Source organism: Terrapene carolina, unplaced genomic scaffold, assembly GCF_002925995.2.
Source record: "Terrapene carolina triunguis isolate 2854851 unplaced genomic scaffold, T_m_triunguis-2.0 Scaffold62, whole genome shotgun sequence".
Taxonomy (NCBI): domain Eukaryota; kingdom Metazoa; phylum Chordata; order Testudines; family Emydidae; genus Terrapene; species Terrapene triunguis.
This window is the reverse complement of record NW_020664413.1, coordinates 49,508,489-49,533,283: the sequence shown is the minus strand read 5'-3', so window position 1 is coordinate 49,533,283 and position 24,795 is coordinate 49,508,489. Positions and strand designations below refer to the sequence as shown.

Below are 24,795 nucleotides of genomic sequence, written 5' to 3'. Positions count from 1 at the left end.
CAGGTTAATCAGCACTCCCAAGCTGACCCCTTATATGTCCCTGGACTCAGTAGCTGGGTCGAGCAGCACCTCCAAGCTGTCACCCTCATATGCCTTGGGCACCGCACCGGAATAGAGCACACCTGAGCAGGCTGGGTCGAGCAGCACTTTCAATCTGTCCCCCTCATATGCCCCTGGATTCAGCAGACTGGGTCGAGCAAGCTGCCCCCCTATATGTTCCAGGTTCAGCACGTCCTTATCCCCACTTTCACATTACAGTTGTTCTGGTAGTAATCTACTTGATGAGCAAACCCCACAAGATTTTTGGGTGCTGCAGGGATCTTTTAGCTTAGGTACGAGGAGCATTGCTGCAGAGCAAATGAGGAAACCAAAACACACCCAAGGGAGTGGGGGGAGAGAGAGAAACAACCAGCTTAATCATGAATAACCACAGGGGAGCCAAACAAACAAAACAGTTATAATATTAAATCTAACTTAAGCTTGATTATAAAAGTTAGGTTTAGAAAACTATAACTGATCACACAAGTCAGGGTCAGAAGGCTATACATAGAGAGAGAGAGCTGGGTTCTCACCATTCCATGAAGCTTGAATCAATCAGGGGTCCCAGGTGGTGGGGGTAGCTGAGGGTCCGGAGTGCTGGAGACAGGCAGAGCCCCCAGCATGATCAGTCAGGAGAAGATGAAGTCCCCCAGTTGATGGGGTGCTTGCGACGAGCGAGTATCCCCATCACATCCTTTCTCTGTGATCTGATCTTCAATCCATTGCAGCCGCTGCATCAGTCACTGGATCCAGCAAATGAGTAGAAACAGACCAATTGCTAGTATAATTTGGAAACTGACTATCACCACAATAGGGTGAAGCATGATATTTAAAAGACCTGTTGCACTGGGGCTCCACCCAAGCAAAGTGTCCCACCAGAAGTGATGGCCTGTGTTTTTAACTGTAGCTGCTAGCCTAGAGATCTCCTGGTTGTAGTACTGAATCTCGAGTTTGCCATTCTCCCCCAAAGTTCGGAGCTTCTGCAGCTCAATTTGTAAGGAGGGATGAGTTAATAGTCCCTTAATGGCAGTGAGACCCATTCCCAGTGAAATGGGGGAAACCTCTTTGTAAAGCACAGGATAGGCTTAATATCACAACTAACAATAGTGGTTACATCACAGAAACAGCGATTAATGTAAGGCACCATGGGTTGAATCCAATGTCCATTAAGCAATACAATATTACATTTTGTTCTTACACACACACATGCTTTACCAACACATAATAACAGACCCCTCTTCCTGGATAACATCGAAGGAAAAGTGAGACCTATTCCCAGGTTGTGGGAAGAAGCCTTCATCATGTTCCTCCAGTGCTTGGTTTTCACAGATATCGCCCAAACCTTCTTTTCTCCTACACCCCTTTACATTTACTGTGTTCCAGACATTATCTTGCTGGTAGGCCCAATTGTTAGGATCTCTGGAGTACATTAGTGAGTTGTCAATAATCTGTAATCCCAGTGGGACTACTGGGTGGATTACTCCTCAGAATAACTGCAAGCTTTGCTGGTGGTGATTGTACAAAGCATTAATAGTCTCCACCAGGGCCGAAGGACTAATTCTTCCTCCGTTACATGGGGCTGAATCAAGTTGGTTGCTTCCATGGGAATTTGTCCTGCTATGGCTTGCCGAATCATTCCCATTATTATGTTCTGGGTGAGAGCCTGAGCTTGCTCACACGCTGAGGTCAATGAGACAATATTCTGGAGGGACTGTGCACCAGACATTATTAACTCTTCATTTTTTTCATAAGTCTTTTCAACCCAGGAAATACCTTACTTATTAACTGCTGTTCCTCACTTAACTGTTTCAAAGATGCTGTTAATGGGGTTCCCATCTTTTCTATTTTTGGTAGCATATGATAGTTTATTAGTCAGAACTTTTATATTTGCGGCATCAACTAAAGAGATTCCTGTTCCTACAGGTGCAATCCAATCACTTAATTCCCTTTTTACTCTATTTACATGGTCAGCCCCTTGCCACATTCATCCCAACCCTTATGGCTATTTCCAATCAAGGGAGCACATACAGGTGCTATGTGAGAGATATTCATGCCTTTTAAGTGGATTTGAACCTCCTTTAGAGAAGTCTGAGGTTTAGGAACCAAATGTTCTTGATCCAGTTTTAACACATGGAGTCCTGAAATTGGGGCTCTTAAATGTCAGAGGGGAGCGAGGTTTGTGATCAGAGAGTCAAAATTTAAAACTGTTTTTTGTTGTTGGCCCAATTCCATTCTGTACAATCTGGGCGCATGGAATCCCTCCGAAATGGCAACGTGCCCAAATTGTTGGCATGAGCTTGTCACAATGTGTGCCCTTTAATGGAACTACCCAGTCTGGGGGACCTTGTTGAATCAAGCCAGGTCCAGCTAAAGTCCAGGTCAGTGGTTCCCAGTTTACGAGGAACCATGTGATATTCTTGCCTGCTGGCGTGATCAGAGACAGCTGCAGTTCATCTCTGGGTAACGGAGGTGTCTGGATTCTGACGACAATGATGACACGTAGGGCATGGTTGCTCCCCAAATAGCGGAGGAAACCATGACTATCCTGCACCTTCCGCCACCTGGGAGGCGGTTACTGGTTGCATTTAATAGTGTACGTCTCTTTCGAGACCACAGTGACTTACAGAAGAATGGGATGGAGTCTGGGGTGGTCTTAGTTTCATAACAAAACTTGAGTGACTCCCCGCGGCACTCTGCGTGCAATTGGCAATGTTTTCCCAGGGGCAACCTGAGGAGTTGCCAACAGCATAGAACTGGTAGAAACGCTGCAGGGCCAGGGGGTTGCTTCCATTCCCATAGAATCCATGCATGTGGCACAGCAATTTTACTTCCTGGGCTCCAGCTGGTAAGCACCTCCAGAGGCTCAGAGGGATCAGAGGTTCAGCATAGAGCCTGGACAGCATCAGACTCCAGACACTTATGAACAGCAGAGTGCTGGTGCAACAGTGGGATGTCATGGCTCATGTTCAGGCCCTGTGAGGGGGCAGAGAAGAGAGAACAAACTCCCACACTCCCCCCATATATAGTGGGAGAGTCTGGGACCAATATTGCAGTGTGAACATAAAGCAGTGACTTACGTGAGGGTGGCCATAATAAGTCGAGGATTTCTCTGGCATTTTCCTGCCTCAACATCGGGGTAGGCACTGCCAAGCCCACCCGATACATATTTTCCAACAGCCCCAAGCCGTTCCTTCTTGCTAGCCAAGAAGGGGGGCTGGCAGGATGGAGAAGACAGTTATACTATTCCTTGTGGGTCAGGTGGTTTACTCTTCCACTCTTTGAGCTGTGAGAAATGAAACCATTTCTGCCAGGGTTTCCCATTTTTTCCATTCAGGATTTCTACCTGATAAACACTGGGGCTGGCCCGATTCACAATTAAGCAGGGGCTATGCCAGGCGAGTGTCAAAGAGTGCTCTTTTGCTGTACATTACTGGTTGGCTTAATTGCTACCCACACAAAATTCTTTGTTACTTACACACTCTAGGGGCACCCACCTTTACCCAGTTCGTAGGGCTCCAGGCGAAAGGCACCTAACTTTACTACTCCATGGGCTCTGGGATCTACTCCTCCGCGGGCTCCAGGCAAACACCCTTTCCCTGTGAACTCAGAGCAAACACCTTCTCCCTGTTCATAGGGCTCCAGGTGAAAGGTACCTAACTTTACCCCTCCACGGGCTCCCAAATCTTTTGTCCATTGCAACTTCAGATGCTAATCTGTTGGAGTTAAGAAGCAATTCATTAGAAGGACAGAATGTTGGGAATAATTAAGACAGGGATAGATAATAAGACAGAAAATATCATATTGCCTCTATATAAATCCATGGTACGCCTACATCTTGAATACTGCGTGCAGATGTGGTCGCCCCATCTCAAAAAAGATATATTGGAATTAGAAAAGGTTCAGAAAAGGGCAACAAAAATGATTAGGGGTATGAAACAGCTTCCATATGAGAAGAGATTAATAAGACTGGGACTTTTCAGCTTGGAAAAGAGACAACCAAGGCTGTATATGATACAGGTCTATAAAATCATGGCTGATGTGGAGAAAGTAAATAAGGAAGTGTTATTCACTCCTCATAACACAAGAACTGGGGGTCACCAAATGAAATAAATAGGTTTAAAACATACAAAAGGAAGTATTTTTTCACACAACGCACAGTCAATCTGTGGAACTCCTTGCCAGAGGATGTTGTGCAGGCCAAGACTATAACATGGTTCAAAAAAGGAATTAGATAAGTTCATGGAGGATAGGTCCATCAATGGCTATTAGCCAGGATGGGCAAGGACGGAGTCCCTAGCCTCTGTTGGACCACTTGATGATTACCTGTTCTGTTCATTCCCTCTGGGGCACCTGGCATTGGCCACTGTCGAAAGACAGGATACTGGGCTAGATGAACCTTTGGTCTGACCCAGTATGGCCGTTCTTATGTTCTGAAGGAGTAGTCCTTCATCTCCATCTCAAGCTGTTGGTGCTGATAGCTTGATGAGTGAGGTGCTAAACTGTTGTACTCAAGGATTGGGATTGCCAGTCAATCCATGGACCATATTCAGTCCTGGCCTGAGAGTTTCCAGCTTCTGTTGGCTTCAGTGTGGGTGAGAGTTAACTAGTCAAAGGGCTTGGCTGCAGAAGAAAGTTTCACCAGTTTAATCTAAAGTGTGGATTTAAACCTATTTAGTTAAACCAGTGCAAACCCTTGGGTGGACAGTCTTAGGCTATGTCTTCACTACCCGCCTGAATCGGCGGGTAGAAATCAATCTCTCGGGGATCGAATTAGCACGTCTCGTCGGGACGCGACAGTTGATCCCCAAATCGACGCTTGTACTCCACCAGCGCAGGTAGGAGTAAGTGCCGTTGACGGGGGAGCCGCGGAGGTCGATTTGCCGCCGTCCTCACAGCGGGGTAAGTCAGCTCGGATACGTCGAATTCAGCTACGCTATTCGCGTAGCTGAATTTGCGTATCTTAAATCGACCCTCCCCCCCCCTCGTAGTGAAGACGTAGCCTTAGTTAAGTTTCAGAGTGGCTTCTTAAACCCAGATAAGTGTGTCCAGACAGGAATTTGCATCGGTTTAACTAAATCAGTTTAAAGCACAATTTAAATTAAACTGGTGCAACTTTCTCATCTAGAAAGATCGATTTTACCTACAAACAGCATTTCTTTGAGTTGACTAAATTAAGGGCTTGTCTACACTGGCAATTTACAGCACTGCAACTTTCTCGCTCAGGCGTGTGAAAAAACACCCCCCTGAGCACAGGTAGTTTCAGCGCTGTAAAGCACCAGTGTAAACAGTGCACCAGTGCTGGGAGCTGTGCCTCTCCTTGAGGTGGTTTTTTAGAGCTCTTGGAGAGCTCTCTCCCAGCGCTGCGCTGTGACCACACAAACCATGTTAAAGCGCTGCTGCTTTAGCTTTGCAAGTGTAGACTAGCCCCTAGTCTGCACAGGAACTCCCTTTGCTATCCTCAGTGTTTGATAACATTCTGTCCTGTATTATTCAGATAGTTGTTACATTCATACCTAGTTTTCTCTTCAGTGGACCAAATTCTTCCCTGAGTTAACAGCTGTATTATGTTTCTTTATTCTGCTCTTTAATTATGTTCCTGGAATCTTGAGGTGATACACTGTACGGCAGTTTTTGTGTGTGTGTGCAGGTTTGCATGTATGCTCTTGAAAATTCGCCCCACAAATCAGTTAGGGATATTTATACTGTGAGGTATGTATCTAATCCTGAAAGCAGTAGGGAGTCTCTAAAATTTCCATGAAGCAAGACAATGGAAATGATTGATTAGACAAGTTGCCAATGCCATTAGGACTGCTAGAGACAGCTAATTACCCTCACCACAAGGTGTCATCACTGAAAATTATGTTAACGTTCAGAACATGTAGGAGAAATAATTTGATTACATATTTTAATATACTACTTAAAAATAACAAAATTACACAATTTCTCCACTTCAAATAGGTTATGATGTTAAAACTTCTTCCATCAGCAGCAACATCGTGTGGTAAATGACTATTTTAACATTAAAAGCCTGTTTTCCTCATTAGACTTCTACAGTCAAATTCACCATTGGTTTAAGCACTGGAGTTACACCCACTTATGCCAATAGTGAATTTGGCCCATGGACCTTATCCCAATGCTATCAAAATACTAGCACAAAAACCATTTTTTTCTAAATGTAGTAAAAAGCCAAAACAGGCTAGAGTCAGAATGTTCCAAAGTGATGTAGGCACCTAAATCCCATTGAAAATCATTGGGACTTAAGCTTCTAAGTGCCTAGGCCATGTCTGAATTTTCAAATTGGGCTCCTAAGTCATTTCAGAGCTTCTGAAAATATTAACCTATAGCAGGTTTTTTGTGTCAGACTTTTTGCAAATTGCTTATGGCTGCTGGAATATCAAACTACAATACAACAAAAGCATGAATGGAGGAAGTGAACATATGCCCACACTTTGAAATGCACTTCATTTAGTGTTTTTCTTTCTTTAGATAAAAACTGTAGCCATTTGAAGGAAATGGATGTCATCCAAAAACCAGATGCAGATTGTTACTGTTATATGCAAAATGGAACAATGCACTTAAAATATATTTGGTCAGCTCTTCAGGTAAGATTCTGTGTTTGGAGCTGCCTTCAGATTTTTAATATGTTACATGTTTTCCCAGCAACCAATCTGATCAAGATATAAGATATCAGGTGCATCTCAGTATGAAATCAGTCCGAGGGTTGCATAGACGGAGCCTAGAAAGAAGCATCTTTTAGTGGCATGCTGCTTTCAGTTCTAGTGTGGCTGACTTGGCAGTTTGATGTCTCTTATTTGTTGCATGGATGGGGGGCTTTATTTCTTTGCTGAGAGGCAGAGAAATGTCAACTCAACTGTGTTGTGTGTATTGGATGTTATATGATGACTTTTTGACAGCAAAACAAGAACAAGGCTATATAACATCAGATGCATATTTCCAATACTGACAGGAGTGGCAAGAGTGCACCTTGTAAGATATTCACCTTTAGCTGCAAAGTACTAAGTCTCAACTACTTAGAAGCTTAGAACACCTCTTTAACCCCTGTGCTAAGGAGCAAGTTCAGGATCTTCTCCTTGGCTCTTCTTCTGAGCAGTTGACTCCCCAGGTGGGGAAAGAAACAGTTTCACTTCACCTCCAGGTGTAAGGAACTGGAGATTCCTCTTCATCCCTGCCCAGAACATTTTTCTCCAGGCAGATGCAATGTGTATGGTCATTTTTATGAGCGGTGGCAGACTTTAGGCAGTGATCACATCCAGCAGCTGGGAAAGTTTCTTGATGTAAATGCTTAAAAGTGGGCAGCTAAGATTTTCCCCAGCAGATCACTCTTTGCATTTCAATAAAGAAGCCTCTCTTATTAGATGAGATAGTGCTTCTCCTTGTCGTTGGGCATCCATTATTTCAGATGCCCGGGCTCATTAGTTCACAATTTAAGCATCAGGAGGACTTTTCCTGTTCAGAAGGTAGAGAAGATCAGTGTTACAGCTCAGTCCTTCTTGAAGAGAAGAGGGCTGGATTTTTTATTCCAGTTTTTGTCGCACTCTCTTCTGCTTTCTGACAATTTCCATTTTTGTTCTCCCTTAACATCTAATGTGCAGTTAGCATCCTTATCCACAAGAAGATTCAGGAACAGTGGGTTCATAGCCTATGAGAAAAGTGAGCCTGGGCATCTGCCAAAGAAAATGTGGGCAGTCAATGTTAGTAGTGTGTCAAACATCTGTAGCATCACAGTGCCCATGATGGAATTGTAACCTTAGGATCTGGTTCTTCAAATGGATCCATGCACCCACATGGGGGCCCACTGACTTCAGTGAGGCTGTATATGAATCATTAAGTACAGTAGGACTAAGTACCTGATTTAAGAGACTGCAGTGGGATAGGCTTCTGCTCTGTTATTTCTCCCTATGTTATGTTCAAATACTGGGAGTCTTTTTGAAAGATACATATCGATCCGAGTTCCTACTATGTATGTTTTGTTTTGCTCTGTTTACAGGTGAAAATTAACAGCACAGAAATGTTCAAGTTTGTGCCTATCACAGCTGAAAGCAATTGTCATAATTCAGAAACTATTTTTGCATTTTTCAAGTGTATTGGTCAAATCATTTGGCAATCAGAGGCATCTAAAGAAACTGTCATAAACATAAACCAATATGGAGAGAATATGTGTTTCACAGTCCAACCCTACAAGAAAGTACCCTACACCGTGAGTGTACAACGAAATAGTAAGTAGAGTGAGTGTTTCCATTCATCCAATGAATGGGCTGGATAATATTGCCAACATTATTGCCTGAATAGTGCATTCTGAGTTGTGAGTTACCGTAATGGAACAGCTGAGACTTGTCTGATAATGTTTGTACAATTAAAATCACCCAGATGAATTAGCCTAAAATGCTGTTTTTTGGATTTTCAGTGGTGGATAGGAAACTCATCCTTTTGTTCGTAGCTGGTGTTTTTCTGTTCCATTTTGCAAACACCTTGAGTAGGTAAGTATTAGCCCCTTTATCTTGGTATTCTTTCCAGAGTCATTGCATTCTTGGTGTGTTCCTATTCATGCATTGTCTTCTCTATTTATTTGTATAGCTCAATGATCCCAAGCAACTGTTTGCTTTTTAAAAAATGAAATAAAAAAATGTATGTAAACTATCATAATAATGTAGCCATGAAGAGGAGAGATGTAATGTAAAGATTTTTCACTTGCGTGGCTGTGTTAAGGCTTCCCAGATCATGGCTCCTAGCACTTGTGGGTGTACAAGGACTGCACCTGGGATTCTCCCTATGAGCAAGTGAGCAAAGAGTAAGCAGAGCCATCACCTCCCTCCCAATGAAGCCCTGGGGGGTGCTGCATAAAGGGAGGTTGCAAATTTCCAATCCACAGAGTGTGGGAATCTTAGGGAGGAACTGTGTGTCAAATGAGGTCATCTGGGCCTCACGGTCTCTACTGCTCCCCGCCTCCACCTCACCCTGTACTCATGGCTGCACATTAAAGAGCACAAGCTAGCCCTCATATTTTGTGTAGTGTAGCAAGGAAGATATTTGCAGTCATTTTGTTTCATGTGGAGTTTGGCATCGTACAGTCAGTTCATTTGTGACTCATCTCAAAAGTTCTGTTCCACTTTTAAAATTTGCGAATCACCAAATTTTAAACAGTATTAGGTCAAATTTTATTAAACCTTTGGATTTTGTAAAAATAAGTTTACAAAACCAAGAGAGTTTCTAAATTTTCTTTTTATTTCCATCAAAATGTTTTTTAAAAAGTAAAATAAAAATATTCGTGCAATCCAAAAATTACAGCATTGTGGACAAGAAAATGAAATTGACTAGAAACATGATAAACAAAAGTGGAACTGAGGAGATGTTTTCACTGTTGAAATTTTGAGATATGGAAAAGTAAATAAAAGCTGAAATAAGGAAAAGGCAATGAGATTATTTTTAATTCTCACAACTCTAGTAATCTAATGCTGTTTGTTTTTTTAAAGAGTACTAGATCCTCAGGTCCCTTGAGTTCACACTCAGCCCAGCAGGGGAACTGGCTGGGACCTAAAGTGACCCTTGTGTAACTTAAGAGCAGCTCTAAGTTCTGCCAGCTGCCCCCATCCCACAAGGTCATCTGGGCACCATTCAGGGACCATCTGGAATGCCATGCACTGCCCCCCACCCTCCCACAAACCTCTTGCCACCCTAACACAGGGGTTGGGGACGAGCAGGCAACCTACAGCCATCTGTGACACCCAAGATTCCTCTCTGTCAGGGAATTCTCAGCTGCCTCTTTATGGGAGTTTTCTGGCTGCCTCGTTCTGCCTCCGCAGTGCAAAGCAGATGAAGCCAGAGCTGAAAATCTCTGTGATTAAGTACAGCATTACACTTTCTGGTACTTCCAAACCAGTTGCAACTCAGTAAAAGGTTTTTAAAGTGTCCCCCACCTTGCTGTTCCCTAACAGGAGTGCTATGTTCTATTACTCTGCTGGAGTGGCATTGGGTGTTCTTGCTACACTAGTCTTTCTCCTGTTGACACTTAAAAGATTTATTCCAAAGGTAGGTGTACCATGTGGAAAACAAAATAGCAAATAGCAAGTCTAGAGCCAGATTCTGATCTCTCATTGGTTTTATGACAGAATAACTCCATTGACTTTGATGGGGGTTTACTTCAGTGTAAAACCAGTGTACCTAAGATCAGAATTAGGCCCTAGATAGACTGCCCTCCAAAGTCTGAAATAAACAGTTACGTTTGCTGATGTACAATGACGAGCATTTATTCTGAAACCATAATTACAGGGGTGTGATTTTAGTCTCTCAGCTCAATTTGCTTATGTCGTGAGTCAACAAATGAGTCAAAATGAAATCATAATTTTTGTGGCAGTTGTAACCTTGACTTTATTTTTCATATCCAGTAGCAAAATTGTCTCACAAAGGCAGGGCTGAATCTTATGCCACCCTTCCCCCCCTCCCGCACAATGCCTTGGTCTCTATAAAACATGTCAGAGTTTAGTATTAATTATTATTATTGTAATATGCAGCTTCAAGAAGTTTGGACAAAAATCCCATGCAGTGGCTCCTCTTCACCTCACTTATCTTGAGACTTGAGAGCAGGATATAGCAGGGTTAACAAGTGAATCAGCTCATAAGCTCTTCAGTACAGATAGTGCGTTTACCTGTATGTTTGTGAAATCCCTAGCCCACTGTGGCCCAGTCCTGATTGGGACCTCTGGATGCTACCATCATATAAATAATAAACCACAAGCTAGCTGGTTCACTAACTATTTTCTTTTACTCCCAGCACAGCACCTTTGGGATTTTAATGAGTGGCGGCTGGATGTCCTCTCTCTACTTTATTTACTGTTTGAAAGGGGAAATGAAGTGGCTGTGGTCTGAATATAGAAACTACTTACTGGGTAAGAGAATGAGCAGAAATGTACAGCGGACAGGTTTTTGTTAAGAGGTCAGAACAAACAGTTTGTAAAAGTTGCATCTGATTAATATTTTTCTCTCATGAATGTGAGGTGTGGGAGGATTCTGAAGGCTCCTAATCCATTCAAATGAGCATTTATTCTCATTAGATCCTTAAATAGGGAGTTTGATGTTGGTTTGTAGAGGCATGAAGAAGAGGGAACGTTTTGCCCATCTTATGTTTCCAGTCATTTCCTTTTCACACCCACCATGGAAGCAAAGAGGGAGGTGGTTGTGGGAGAAGACAGCTACAATCTCCTCTCTTGTCTGGAGCTTGGAGTGGGGGTTGTGCTGCCTGGAAAGGGGGAGTTGCCAAGGGGGCTGGGGACCTATTGCTTCAGCACATTTCCTCAGCATCTTCCTTGGTCAAAACAGCTGTGCAGCCTCTATTATCAGCTAAAGCCATCCTCCCTGGAGTTAGCCCCATCAGACAGTGATAATGGTAGAAACAGTGCTATCTTCCCTGAGCACAGCAAGCATCTCTGGCACCTGGAGGTGCAGCTAGGGTGCACTTATTCTTAAAGCATTTATTAATATAGGAATAAGGAATTCTCATGCCCCTTGCTGGCCTAGGGGGAGAGAGATTGGGATACAAGCTTGTAACTTGGTTCTCCCCGCTTGCTCTTGCAGTACAGAGCACTGTTCTTAGGCCACTATGCCAGCCCCTTATGCTCTGTGCCTGTTAATATTCACGAACTGCTTTTGACTCAGTTGAATACGATATAGTTTTTCCATTTTTTTTTATGTTCACTCACCTTTGCTTTGGTGGCACCCCTGAAGCACACCGAGAAAAGTACAGTGAGAAAAATTGTTCTTGCAGAATTGCCAGCGTGGCTGAAACCAAAAAGTACAGTGTTGAATAAGCATGGACTCCTTTGGATGCTTATCCAAACTGAAGCTCCAGACCTTTCAGCATTCACTCTTCACCAATTAGGAGGGGAACCATGGCTTGCCCACATGCTTTTAGCATGAGTGAGATTAATTTGATACACATACTGTATTTGCAAGCCTATCAGCTTCATTTCCAACATTTTATTTGAAAATAAATACTGACTTATTGTTAGTATGGAGCCTAATCCATGCATATGTTTACACAAGTATTGAGGTATAATTAGGACCTTTCAACAATGCAATTGCACACCATTCCTGCAATTGCACATACAGGTGAATTAAACTGATCATTTTAATGACCATTAAATTCTGACATGTAATTGTATTGCTAATGGTGTTTTAGAATGCCTACCGCCTTGGATAAGCATTGTAAGTTATGATTTAAATCTAAACAAACAAACATGTAGGATATTTCGGCACATAGATAGCCAGTTATGCCTTTAACTTGCCATCTGCACATGCAGATACACAGTTTGCATATGCAGTCATCGTAATTACATACTCAAGTCCAGTGTGCCACTGTATGCATTTTTTTGCATATGTATTTTAAATATCAGGCCCCTCATGTTCCCAAAGTACATAGTAGACAGCATGAGGAGTAACAGTGAGATTTGCTGTGTGGCAGTTTTAAGCTGTCAGTCTATTATTAAAGTTAATCCTTTGTGTCATTCTATATATGGCATTTTTTTCTGCTTTCACAGGGTATTTTCTGACTGTTGGATTTATCAGCTTTGTGGTTTGTTACAAGCATGGACCACTTACCAATGAGCGAAGCATAACCCTCTTGACGTGGACATTACAATTAATAGCCTTTGTCTTGATTTATTTTGGTGTCACCATCCCACAGGTTGCATATGCAGTAATAGCTATCATTCTCTGTTCAAAAGGCCTGTGCTATCCCCTTGGCATGGTCTGCTTTGTGGGCAGGTTGGTATCCATTTTCTGAACGTATAAGTCACTGTATTATAAGGTAATATTAAAAGGTTAATAATAAAACCCACATAAAATGACAATTATCTGTCAGTTACTAATCCTAGTACATATTCTTACCTAATGAATACTTACATTAGAGACAAGGCTCGAAACCCCAATGCATAAGAATTTAATAATTCTCAATGCAGGAGTTTTAAGCATGGATCTTGCTGTATAGAGAACTGTGACTATAACCTTCATAAATACAAATTGAACAGCTTTTCTGCAGCATCTGGTAACTGATGGCTTTTCATTCGATTGATTGGCTAGACTGCAGTGACAACATCATGGTTTAATAGGTCTGACAGGACTTTGATTTTTAACAAGAGTTACCTGCAGATTCCTATGGGACAAAACACTTACCACAAGATGACATGAGATATTGACATTAGGATACTCTGATAAAACTGTAGGTTAATTGGTCATCACTGTCAAGGGTAGAGTTCAGGGGTGAACTCCTACCCCTATTGAAGTCAATGGGAGTTTGCTAGTGACTTCAATAGACCCAGGTTTTCACCCCAGACGTCCTTATTTACACTTACCAGGCCCCAACACTATACTGAGCTCAATAGGGGCAGAAACCTGGACCTGCATGGAGCCCACTCTATAGAAGTGGGGCTGTGTGCTGGAGCTGGGGTCCACCCATCTGGAGCTGCTTCCAGGATGGAGACCGTAGTTTGGAACACTTTTCAATCCTGTTTTTTGCTTTCCTGTATATGCGGTGTAGCCACATGGGAACAAGCTTCTGTTTGCTATTGTCCTGTGAATTTAAAATATGTTTTATCATGTCAACAGTAACACACAAATTATGATTCTAAAGGCAGTCCCAACCTGTTACACTGAACTAAGGAGCCTACGGGAAGTCAAAGACTGAAGCTGGCTTTACAACAAACCACAGCAACTTAATTATTACTTATATTTTCTATGCTTTACCACCACTTGGTTTTTAAAAACCATTTTACTATTTCTTTGCCTTCCCCTAGAAGCTTGGATAAGTGGTGGGTTTTGGGGTTTTTAGCACAACTTGTCATTTGACAAACACAGATTTTTCCACCCCAGCTGAAAAGAAGAACCTGCTTTAAACAGCAGCATGTAAGAACATTTATCTGATCTAAGTGGTGCTCAGCTCCCGCTGAAGTCAATGGGAGAAGTACCAGTTTAAACCAGTGCTGAATGTAGCCAGAATATACCTTACCGTAAGTATATACTCTGACATGTCAAAGTGTCTTTGTTTCTGTGCTGACCTCTGGCGTGATTTCAGTTTTTGTTTTGACTGCTCCTGCAGAGCCAAGAGAGTGGTAGCACATACAATATAATACAAAAATCTCTTTCAGAAAGGAAGTTTTTGATGGGTTTTACAAACAGTACATTTTAAAGTTATTTGTTTGTTACTTAATTCTACAGAACAAACCCAAACCTTGACGGTTTGATAAAAATGATCACAGAGGAAGCAAACTGCATAATTCAGTTTAGTAGCCATCTGCACATACTGCTGATAATCTGCTCTCCTAGTAAGCTCTAGAACCTGGTCCCATTGAGCCCACTGGGAGCTTTGTCACTGACTTCAGTGGCATCAGGATTTGACCCTTACCACACGAACAATGACAAACAAGAGCCTCAATCCATTTCCCATTGTCTTGAGGGAGTAAGTCAAACACAGCTGGCTAGCGCAGGTACATTCATATAGAGTTTAAACTCTGTTTATGGGCATCCAGCCCTTGCTCGTCTTAACTCCAAAGTTACCACAACAACAAAAATGGAAAGCAGTCAATAGAAGGGAACAGAACACAGCAGACTGTCTAAGTGATATCTAAATACATTATAAATTACTATGCAGCATCATAACAGCTACATCAGATTATAAATACTTTTGTCTCAAACTACTCAGCTGTGTAATTTTAAGGCGCAATATGAACAATTTGCAAAAGATTTTAAGAGCACTGTTCATCTGCAAAGTTCCAAGCGCACACTGGGCCTGATTTTCAGCCCCATCGTCCCTGTGTGCCTATTTTGCATGTGCAAATCCCTGTTGCACCTGCAAATGGCTAGATAAGCATCCATTTATTAGTTTCCATCAGGGTTCTCTGTGTATATAAAGGACCTTTTGAAAGTCAGTGGGACTTTGCATTGACTTCAGTGACTTTGGATCTGACCCAAACGAGGCAGGCAAATATACATGGACCTTGGGAATGAAAATCAGGCTCATTATGTTGGACTTTTAAAGTAGCTATTTGCCTCTCCCCATGCAAAGGCAAGATGATGTTATGCTGTTCCCTTAATAGTAGATGCCAGAAAGAAAGAAAAGGTCATAGTGATGTGGGGAGCAGTGTATTTGTAACATGTGCGATAGATTTGGAAATATGAATTGTGTTTCATTTTGTTTTAGAAAAATCAAGAATTTTTTTAAATCAAAAAAACTAGTGTTTCGGCTTCTTACTGAAGAGGAATACAGGGAGCAGGGGGAAACAGAGACTGTGAAAGCCTTGGACGAGCTACGCTCATTCTGCAGGAGTCCAGATTTCTCTTCCTGGTTAGCGGTGTCCAAACTCCAGTCCCCTAAAAAGTAAGAAAGACTCATCTCTTAAAACTGAATGTATTTTATAGTCACTGTTACATAGAAGAGCCAAATACTCCTTAAAGCAGCATAATTTATAGGCCTGATCCTGCCAACACTCAATCAAACATGTAACTCTGTTCACGAGAATAGTCCTGTTGGTGTCCCAGGGGACAGATCTTGCAGCTTAAAGGGCTAAAGTGGCTTGAAGGGACCTCTGTGCCCTTCTGGTTCTGGGCTGCTGGGTCCTCTCAGCTAATTTAGACAGACCTGGGAGCCTCTCTAAGTTATGGCAGCCTAGAATCTCTGCAGTGATGCCTGTAGCCCTGTCCCTGATAGGATCCTCCCATTCCTGCTCCTGGTATGCCTCCTACATTGGAGCTTGCAAAGGGGTCCTCAGAAAGCAGCCGGATGGCTGTCCCCACAGTGCCTGCTTTCGTGGGAATCATCCCCTGGCTGGGTATGGAGCTCTTAGGATCCTTCTACACTGCTTCCCAGTCTTGTACATGGTGTAAAGGGGGCAGGGTGGGAGTGAGGATCTCACCTCAAATGCTGGCAGGATCTGGCCCTATAATCATAAGGTTCTGCATTACCAAACAAACCAATTGGAGTGACAGCCAATGTATCTTTTTCCATAGGCTGAGCACTGGTCTACATGACACAGATCGACATAAGGCAGCTTATGTCGACCTAACTATGTCAGTGTACACACTACATAGAATCATAGAATATCAGGGTTGGAAGGGACCTCAGGAGGTCATCTAGTCCAATCCCCTGCTCAAAGCAGGACCTAATCCCCAACTAAATCATCCCAGACAGGGCTTTGTCAAGCCTGATCTTAAAAACCTCTAAGGAAGGAGATTCCACTACCTCCCTAGGTAACTCATTCCAGTGCTTCACCACCCTCCTAGTGAAAAAGTTCTTTCCTAATATCCAACCTAAACCTCCCCCACTTCAACCTGAGACCATTACTCCTTGTTCTGTCATCTGGTACCACTGAGAACAGTCTAGATCCATCCCCTTTGGAGCCCCCTTTCAGGTAGTTGAAAGCAGCTATCAAATCCCCCCTCATTCTTCTCTTCTGCAGACTAAATAATCCCAGTTCCCTCAGCCGCTCCTCATAAATCATGTGCTCCAGCACCCTAATCATTTTTGTTGCCCTCTGCTGGACTCTTTCCAATTTTTCCACATCCTTCTTGTAGTGTGGGGCCCAAAACTGGACACAGTACTCCAGATGAGGCCTCACCAATGCCAAATAGAGGGGAATGATCATGTCCCTCGATCTGCTGGCAGTGCTCCTACTTATACAGCCCAAAATGCCGTTAGCCTTCTTGGCAACAAAGGCACACTGCTAACTCATATCCAGCTTCTCGTCCACTGTAACCACTATGTCCTTTTCTGCAGAACTGCTTCCTAGCCATTCGGTCCCTAGTCTGTAACAGTGCATGGGATTCTTCTGTCCTAAGTGCAGGACTCTCCACTTGTCCTTGTTGAACCTCATCAGATTTCTTTTGGCCCAATCCTCTAATTTGTCTAGGTCCCTCTGTATCCTATCCCCACCCTCCAGCGTATCTACCACTCCTCCCAGTTTAGTGTCATCTGCAAACTTGCTGAGGGTGCAATTCACGCCATCCTCCAGATCATTAATGAAGATATTGAACAAAACCGGCCCCAGGACCAACCATTGGGGCACTCCGCTTGATACCGGCTGCCAACTAGACATGGAGCCATTGATCACTATCCGTTGAGCCTGATGATCTAGCCAGCTTTCTATCCACCTTATAGCCTTGCGCCCACCGATGTAAGTGCCCTACTACACCAACATAACAACTCCACCTCCATGAGAGGCATAGGAGGGCTTATGTCGGTGTAGTTAGGGCGACGCAGTGTCCATGTAGACACTGTGTTACTTGCATTGGCTGTTGGCTGTCATTCTCCAGGCTCCCTGCTCGGAGCTGAGCTGCCCCTGGGCTCCTGGCTGGGAGCCTGGCTGCTCTGAGGCTTCCACCTCCGTGCTGGAAGCCCATGAGGCTGCCAGCGTGGAGGCAGGAGCTGGGGGGCGGTGAGCAGGGAACAGAGAGTGGGGAGGGGAGGAGAGAGCTGGCAGGGAGCCAGGAGCCTGTGGGGCAGCTGGGCTCCTGGAAGCCCTGGGGCTCCCCACACCGCCCCTCTTAGGTCAGTGGAAGCACTCCACGAACTGAAGGAGGGTTGTGTGGACATGAACCACTACAGTAATTACTGCAGTGGCTATAAAGGGGGCAGAGTGGGAGTGAGGATCTAATATAGTATTTATTGTAGACATGCCCTGAAATAGGACTAGGAATGCTGTGGAAATGGCATGCTCTGCCCCTGGGAATCTGAGTGGATGGAGAGACTGTGTCTGGAACAGTTCAACAGAGACACCGCTAGCAAATTAGAAGAATGATGGTGGGCTATAAAGGAGAGGCCATATAAAATAGGGGCTGGCAGCCAGAGGAGTTAGGGACATAAGAATTCCAACATGCTTATCCGAAAACCAAAATTAGAACCGTAAAATATTAGCAGCAGGCTCTAGGTATTATGCAGCCACAGAACTCACCCTCGCCCCTGAATTGTGCTTCAGAATTTAAAGCACCATCAGCTTGGAATTTAATCTGTTATCAAAACTGAGTTCAAAGGAGTTTCAGGAATGGGAAGTGCACCTGCACTTGGCTTCCCATGACACTTTCTGTAGTCAGGTTTTTGTAGTTTTCAAAAATGTCTGTCTCGCTTATTACCATGGAAAAACCCATACCAAGCAGAGGGAAAACTAACTGGTTATGTGCAACATGCTGCCAAATGCACAAAGTAAACAAAGTGAGGAGATATTTTTCTCCAATCGCTTTTAGTTATTCTCAGGAATTATTTGTAACAATAGTATGTAAATAAAAGAGTCTGGCAGAAGTCTGATTCTTAAGTTGACCATGTCTCTAAGCTTTCATTAAAGAATAATTATATTTCTTCCCCTTATGGTAACAAAGAAAACCTACCAAATGAAACCAAAGCAATGATGTCTGCCTGAGTCTGAAGTACATTTGTAAGAAGAGTGAACAGCCCTCTTCAACTCATTGAAGTTTTAGCTCAGAAATATAATGACAATGATATGAATATTAACATTAACTATTTAACTTGCGATCACTGTAACAGAGCTGTTTCGCTAATGTGCTTTTCTTACAACCCCTCACCAAAAGGCCCCCACTTTCCAAAAACCTCCAGCATCCCCTCTGACTTCTGCAGTGCAGCTGTCCTTTATCAAAGTAATATTGGCAGCATGTCAAAATGCATGGGCCAGTGTCAAATACATGGAATATAAGCTCTCAAGTAGTACACAGAATATTACTGTACTGTTTGTTTTCGTGTTTTATTCAGTGAATCCTCCATTTTGGAGTTTACCTGGAGCTGCTGCAGAAATTCCAGCCTGTCACACCAGAGCGCCATAGAGAGCAGGGATCCTGCTGCAGAGTTTAGGCCTAGTTGCTGCAGAGTCTACAGGGCCTGGCTGTATGCGATGCTGTAGTGCAGGAATTCCTGGGTGTTGAGCTCTTGCACTTGTTTCTGTCAGGAATAGAGTATCAGCACTTCTTGAATTCAAATAAAGGACTATGTAAGTTACAGGGGTTCTCTCTCAAGTTCTCCAGAGACATTAATGAATCCTCATAACATTCTTGGGAAAAAAGTATTATTAGCCTCACTTTGCTAATTGAGAAACTGAAACTGAGAGAAGGCAAGTGACCTACATAGGTCTACACCGTGAGCAGTAAGAGCTGGAAACACAGGTCAGATGTGCCTGGCTCGGTCACTATGCCCTACTCGCTCTCTAAGGAACCAAAATTACTTAATTAAAGCATGAAGCGAAGACTGAAAACATTTGAAAGGAGGACGACGAAGAAAAACAGCTAACTGAGGTGACAAAGTTCAGTACTGTATGCTGCCCTTTACTATTTACCCTCTTGTGTGTGTGAATCCTTAGCTCAGGGTTAAACTCCAGCATGCCATGGGGGCATGATTCCTGCTTTGAATGCTGTCTATACACATACCCAAAACATGCAGGTCTCTGCTTCAAGTCAGCTTTAATTGGCAGCATTCTGTGTATTTGGTTTTCTTCCTGCCTGATCCTTTCCCCTTTTTAAATCTGGCAGATTTGCAAACTTTATTTTGGGATCTCCCCACGTGTCACCTGCAGAAGTGAACGCATATGATGAGCTATATGGCATTGGAGGCTCCTTCTTGGAACAGCAGCTCTTTAGCATAGAGCCAGAGCCACAGCAGAACCAACTAGCTAATTCCATTCAGGAGGATGATTATGAAGATGATGATGAAATGCAGGAACAAAACGAAAGTGAAAATGTTTCATACTCCAACAGTATTGGATTATTCTGAACCATTTGGAAAATCCCCTGGAAGGAAAGAAAAAGAAATCAAGTTGGAAAGGAAGGCTACCTAGGCTAAATGCGTGCTGTTTCAGAGAGCCCTACTTCTGACTTGGCTGTAGAGGGCAACGAAGATTCTTTGAAGGATTTATTCCAGCTTCACTGTTCAAAACAGTAGTAAGTTGCTTGGTTTCTTAAGTGAATGTTACGTTCATGTAGTTGGTATTTTGTTACCTCACCTGTTTATTTACAGGGCAGGTACCAGGCAGCAGCAGTGCAAACTTGTTCCACCACTGTACCTCAACTCCCTTGAAGAGACTGCCTCTATAGAGGTCTGTTCTCTCTCCATGCCCTCAGTGCTGGGAGTGCCAGATGAAGAGGAAGTCATTTATGATGCACTTTTACTAAGTGCTCTATCTGCTAATAAATTCCTTTGAACTCCTTTCCTAAGGTGTCTTGCTTACCGCTCTGATCCCTCCATCTCACCTTCCATGAGTTTTAAGTTCTTCACCCTCTCCTTGAGAGCCCTGCACAACTGTGCTCCTCTGCTTTCATTGCTCTTCCCTTAGCCTTTCTACTCTAGCCACGCCACACACCTAGCCCCCACCATCTTTGTTTCCTCTCCCACCCATCTCTGCCCTCTTCATTGTGGCCCCCTGTGCCAAGGGCCCTCCACCTGATCCAGTTCTCCATCTCCTCCTCTGGGAGCTGCAGAGGGAAATGTGTTTTCCTCACTGTATTCTTATTCTTCCTCTCAGCCTCAATCTTCCCCCACAACTAACAAAACCCCAAACCAAAACAAAAAACCAAAACCCCACAATTCCAGCCCCACAAGTGTGCTCAGTAAAGGCCATGTAGCCTGGGACTGTATTAGCTGCTCCAAGGAGCCTCCGTCAGTGCGGGTACCTGGGGTAAGGATGGCCAGGGAGAAGCTGAAGCTATGCGGTACAGAGCACCCATAAGTGGCCCTGGTGTCCTGGGAATCCACCAGCTTTGGCAGTGGGTCCTGCAGCTCATTTCATGATTGGGAAGAAACCTCGCCCCCAGGACCACAAGCAGGGAGGAAGTGCTGGATAGATCCTCCTGGAGATCTGACCGCGTGGCCTTCTCCAGGGTTTACCTCAGGAGGTGAGGATCTTACCCTGGCAAGAAAATAATTAGAGTCAACAGCCAACATCCATATGAGAATAGGAGATTCCTTCTGTGGGTATCTATCCTCCCCTTACCCCTGTACAAATGGGATCTCCCTCTCTGTTGTCCTTCAGACTGTGTCCCTTACCCCTCACTTTTCATACACACTCTGTTTCCCATTAACCCCACTAAGTATCTCTTTGTAGGAGAACGGGGGCCATCATTTCTCCCCCCAACTGCCACTCCAAACCCTCCAGGAACTGTCCCATTCCAACATTCACCTCTTTCTAAAAGGTGTCGCTCCACAGAACAGGCTGCGCTGGGTTTGAAGCCAGGCTGACTCTGTGGGCACACTCAAAAGGAAAGTTCCCCTTTGCTGGTGAACATGCTTGGAGATGTCTCAGTTGCTAGTCTCCCCATGGGGGGCGGGGGGGAGACACGAGATGGGACCCAAATAGCATAAAACAGTGCTAAAAAGAAACAGCTTACCATATACATGGGTGCCTCCTTACACTGAAAAGTCTTCAGAGCTTGCCTTTATATTAGCACTTCCCAGAGAGAATTATAGGGAGACTCCAGGAAGCTCTAGAGTTTAAATTAAAATTTTAAAATGAGATTTTTTCTGTTTTTCAATAAAGAGAAGCCTAACACCTAATTAAACACCATTAGACCATCTCGCTCATTCAGGAAGACAAGCTCATTCTATAGCCATACAGCGGGTGTGTGAGAGAAGATAAGCCCTACTTATTAAAATTTATAAACCAAACTGGGACCATGATTGTGTTAGCAGCAAGAGGGCTCTACTGAGCAAGTCTGTAATTGTCACCAATAAAATACTGGGGGAGGACTCTGCTAGATTCACGGCCACATCTCTCCATCCCAGTCCCAGCATCATATTGGGCTTGCTTTGGTGCTTTCTACTACTAGCAAGATAAACCCATCACATTAGTAGATACATTCACCAAACAGTGGTCAGAACCACAGGAGAGGTGGATAAAGTCCAAGGTCTTTGGCTGCGTTGCAGAGTGGTGGATCTCTCCTCTAGCACAATGGCCTTACATGGCTGGAGGAGGTTTATGTTACACCTACATAGTTGAAGCTAAGTACTTGAAATGTATTGTTATAAATATCTGGCCTGTCAAGGAAAGGCAGCGTAGTATGACACATTTCAGGCTCTCTGCACCATACTGAAGCAAGTAAAGGATTTTCAGCCACAGTGCTCAGGTAGCTGAAGGTTCACAATCATGATTTTTTTTTTTTAAAGGGACATATCTTGTCCCAATTTAAATCCAGGCAACCCCCTTGAGCTTTATGAAACAAAGCAGCTAATAGATTGGTGATGATACCCCCCCCCCACAGGAGTATATTATCCTTGTGAAGAAATGTACTACCCCTTTAAGGGACAGGCTGGAACCTACAGCTAGGACCGCCTGGGGTGTAATCAAGGAGACCCTGCTCCACCCTAGGGCTGGGCTAGATAAACAGAAAAGAAACTGAGCAAGAGAGAGGGAAGTAGAAACTGTGCATGTGATAGCAGGTGTTGGTTGTTTTCTCTCAGGCTGGTCAGTGTCCTGGAGCTTAACTAGAGGCTTTGTTTATGGATTTAAATTTTGAAGTTGAAACAGGTTCTGAGGTGAGGACCTTATGGGCGGGTTTTAATTGAATTACTCCTCTCCTGAAGCCTTGATAAAAGAGAACTTTATGTTGTTAGTGTGTGTTAGCTCCCCTCCGGGTGTTAAAGCAAACCTATGGCCCCCCCAATCAGGGGAAATGAAGGAGGGGGGCACTGCTGCAGTACCAAACTGAGCCACAAGGTGATGTACAGGGACTGCCTGCACCTCCATAATGATATAGTCACATAGCTCACTATTAACATTAATATGTTCACTAGGGGGAAAAAAACAATTCAATACAGTTGAATTTTTCCTGCACTTTACCTGTTTTCTCAATATTTTTCAGTAGATGATCAAGTAGGGCGGCTGCTTCAAACACCTCGCCCCGCACCCCCAGGAGAGAAGAGCAACAGCAGCCCGAGATACACACGAATGTTTTAATGACTAGCTCAGAAAGAACATTAAAACAAACCTTTAAAGCCTCCAAATATCGCTAAGATCATGAACTTTGAGGATTTATGAATGTTTATCTATGTAAACAACCCCCCTTCCCCTCTCCCCCAGTCACCCACTTGGTTTCTGAGCACTTTACAGAACACTGGAATTTATCCTCATGGCACTCCTGTGAGATAGGTCGGTACTATCCCCATTTTAGAGGAGCACTGCGAGAGTTGAAAGTGACATCCCAAGGTCACACACTAAGTCTTTGTGAGAGCAGAACCCAGATCTCCTAAGCCCCAGGCCTGTGTCTTTACCATTAGAGCATCCTTCCTCCCTTAACGAAGGCTTGCATACTATTTTATCCTCTGCTTCATTTATTTTTTTCAACAATTTCAGGTTTTGGAAATATATGAATTTCATGTACAGTGCACTCGACATACTATGCTGTGTCAAGCTTTTAAATAAAAATAGCAACGTTTGCTTGGTTCATTTTAATCACTTTATGAAAACAGTACACGTCACAAAGAGCAGTCAGACAGGTGGGTGCACCTGTCCTTCGGGGGGAGGTTGAGGTCCTTTGGTCTTGTACCTCACAACACATCTAAAGGGTGCAGTTCCCCTGCTGCTTCAAAGAGGTGTTTCTCTATTTCCCCCCAACCCCCAGAGAGTGTTTGCATAGAGTGAAATCTTCCCAGCCTTCTCCATGCCCACAGAAGAGCCAGACCTCAGCAGAACCACAGTGTGGTGATAGTAAGATAGGTACGGTTGAAGAGGAGGAACATAAGAATGGCCTTACTGGGTCAGACCAATGGTCCATCTAGCCTAATATCCTGACTTCTGACAGCAGCCAATGCCATGTGCTTCAGAGGGAATATACAGAACAGGCAATTATCAAGTGATCCATCCCGTCATCCACTCCCAGCTTCTGGTTGGGCTTTGTAGGAGATTTCCACTTAATGAGTATGGAAGATCGATAGATTCCCAAGATCTCCCCCTTCTGCTGCTCCCACATGCCCCACAAATTAAGCAGTCAGAAGAAAAAAGCAAATTAAATTTGTTCTGTGAAGATAAACTTCACTGTGCCAACAAACACTGCTACTGGACACACTGGTGCAAATATATTCATTTAGTTAGGAATTCGCAGTTAAGAGGACTAGAATCAGACGTTGAAGATGGCTGCTTAAATGGGTTTATTGGGGCTAAGATACAAATATTCAGAAAGTTATGAAAATGTGGTTACAAGTGGCAGCTCAGACCACTTTCTACTTTATCTCTTGGCCTGCAATAAGAAGAACTTGCATAACTCAAACCACACTCATCCATCTATGCCGGGCTGTTTGGGATGCACTGACCCCTTATAGATCATCCCACTACTAGCTTTCCATTACCATGAGACTTGGGTGATTTGCTCCTACATTCTGCTCTTCCTCACAAACAGATTTTGATTTGATACACTGATTTGCCTTTCACCTCATATACATTAAGGCAACGCAAAATCTTTCATGGGAGAACCTTGCCAAAGCTGTTTAGGATTGATTTTTTTTAACTCAGATTATCATCATGTATGTGGCCAATATGTGATTACGCAAAATGGGAAATTTAATAAAAATATTCAGACAGGTTCTTTTAAACACATTATAGATATTTTATATTTTTCTTACTGCACTTTTACAATTTTCACAAATATCAAAACCCATGTGTACATGTTCACTTTGCAACCGGGAATGAATGTACAGTTCCAAAAGAGCAGGCATTTCAAAAAAACAATTTGGAAGTGTAAACACAATATGTAAGATCTCCACCTCAC

The 24,795-nt window shown here is 43.5% G+C and overlaps 1 protein-coding gene across 2 annotated transcripts in view; it reads left to right on the top strand.

Moving 5' to 3' along the window:
• The window catches only part of NEMP2 (nuclear envelope integral membrane protein 2), a 28,602-nt gene extending 5,508 nt beyond the window's left edge, over window positions 1-23,094 (top strand). The window contains exons 2-9 of one of the 2 annotated variants that reach the window (XM_026647637.2): window positions 6,526-6,641; window positions 8,048-8,276; window positions 8,465-8,537; window positions 9,993-10,086; window positions 10,829-10,943; window positions 12,591-12,816; window positions 15,248-15,424; window positions 22,884-23,094. In XM_026647637.2, coding sequence (XP_026503422.1) covers window positions 6,526-6,641; window positions 8,048-8,276; window positions 8,465-8,537; window positions 9,993-10,086; window positions 10,829-10,943; window positions 12,591-12,816; window positions 15,248-15,424; window positions 22,884-22,896 — 1,043 coding nt within the window. In that variant the 3' untranslated portion in view covers window positions 22,897-23,094. Of the gene's footprint in view, window positions 1-6,525; window positions 6,642-8,047; window positions 8,277-8,464; window positions 8,538-9,992; window positions 10,087-10,828; window positions 10,944-12,590; window positions 12,817-15,247; window positions 15,425-19,572; window positions 22,279-22,883 lie in introns of those variants that run through there. The other variant, XM_026647636.2, reaches the window with a different exon arrangement.
• Window positions 23,095-24,795: the final 1,701 nt, after the last annotated feature.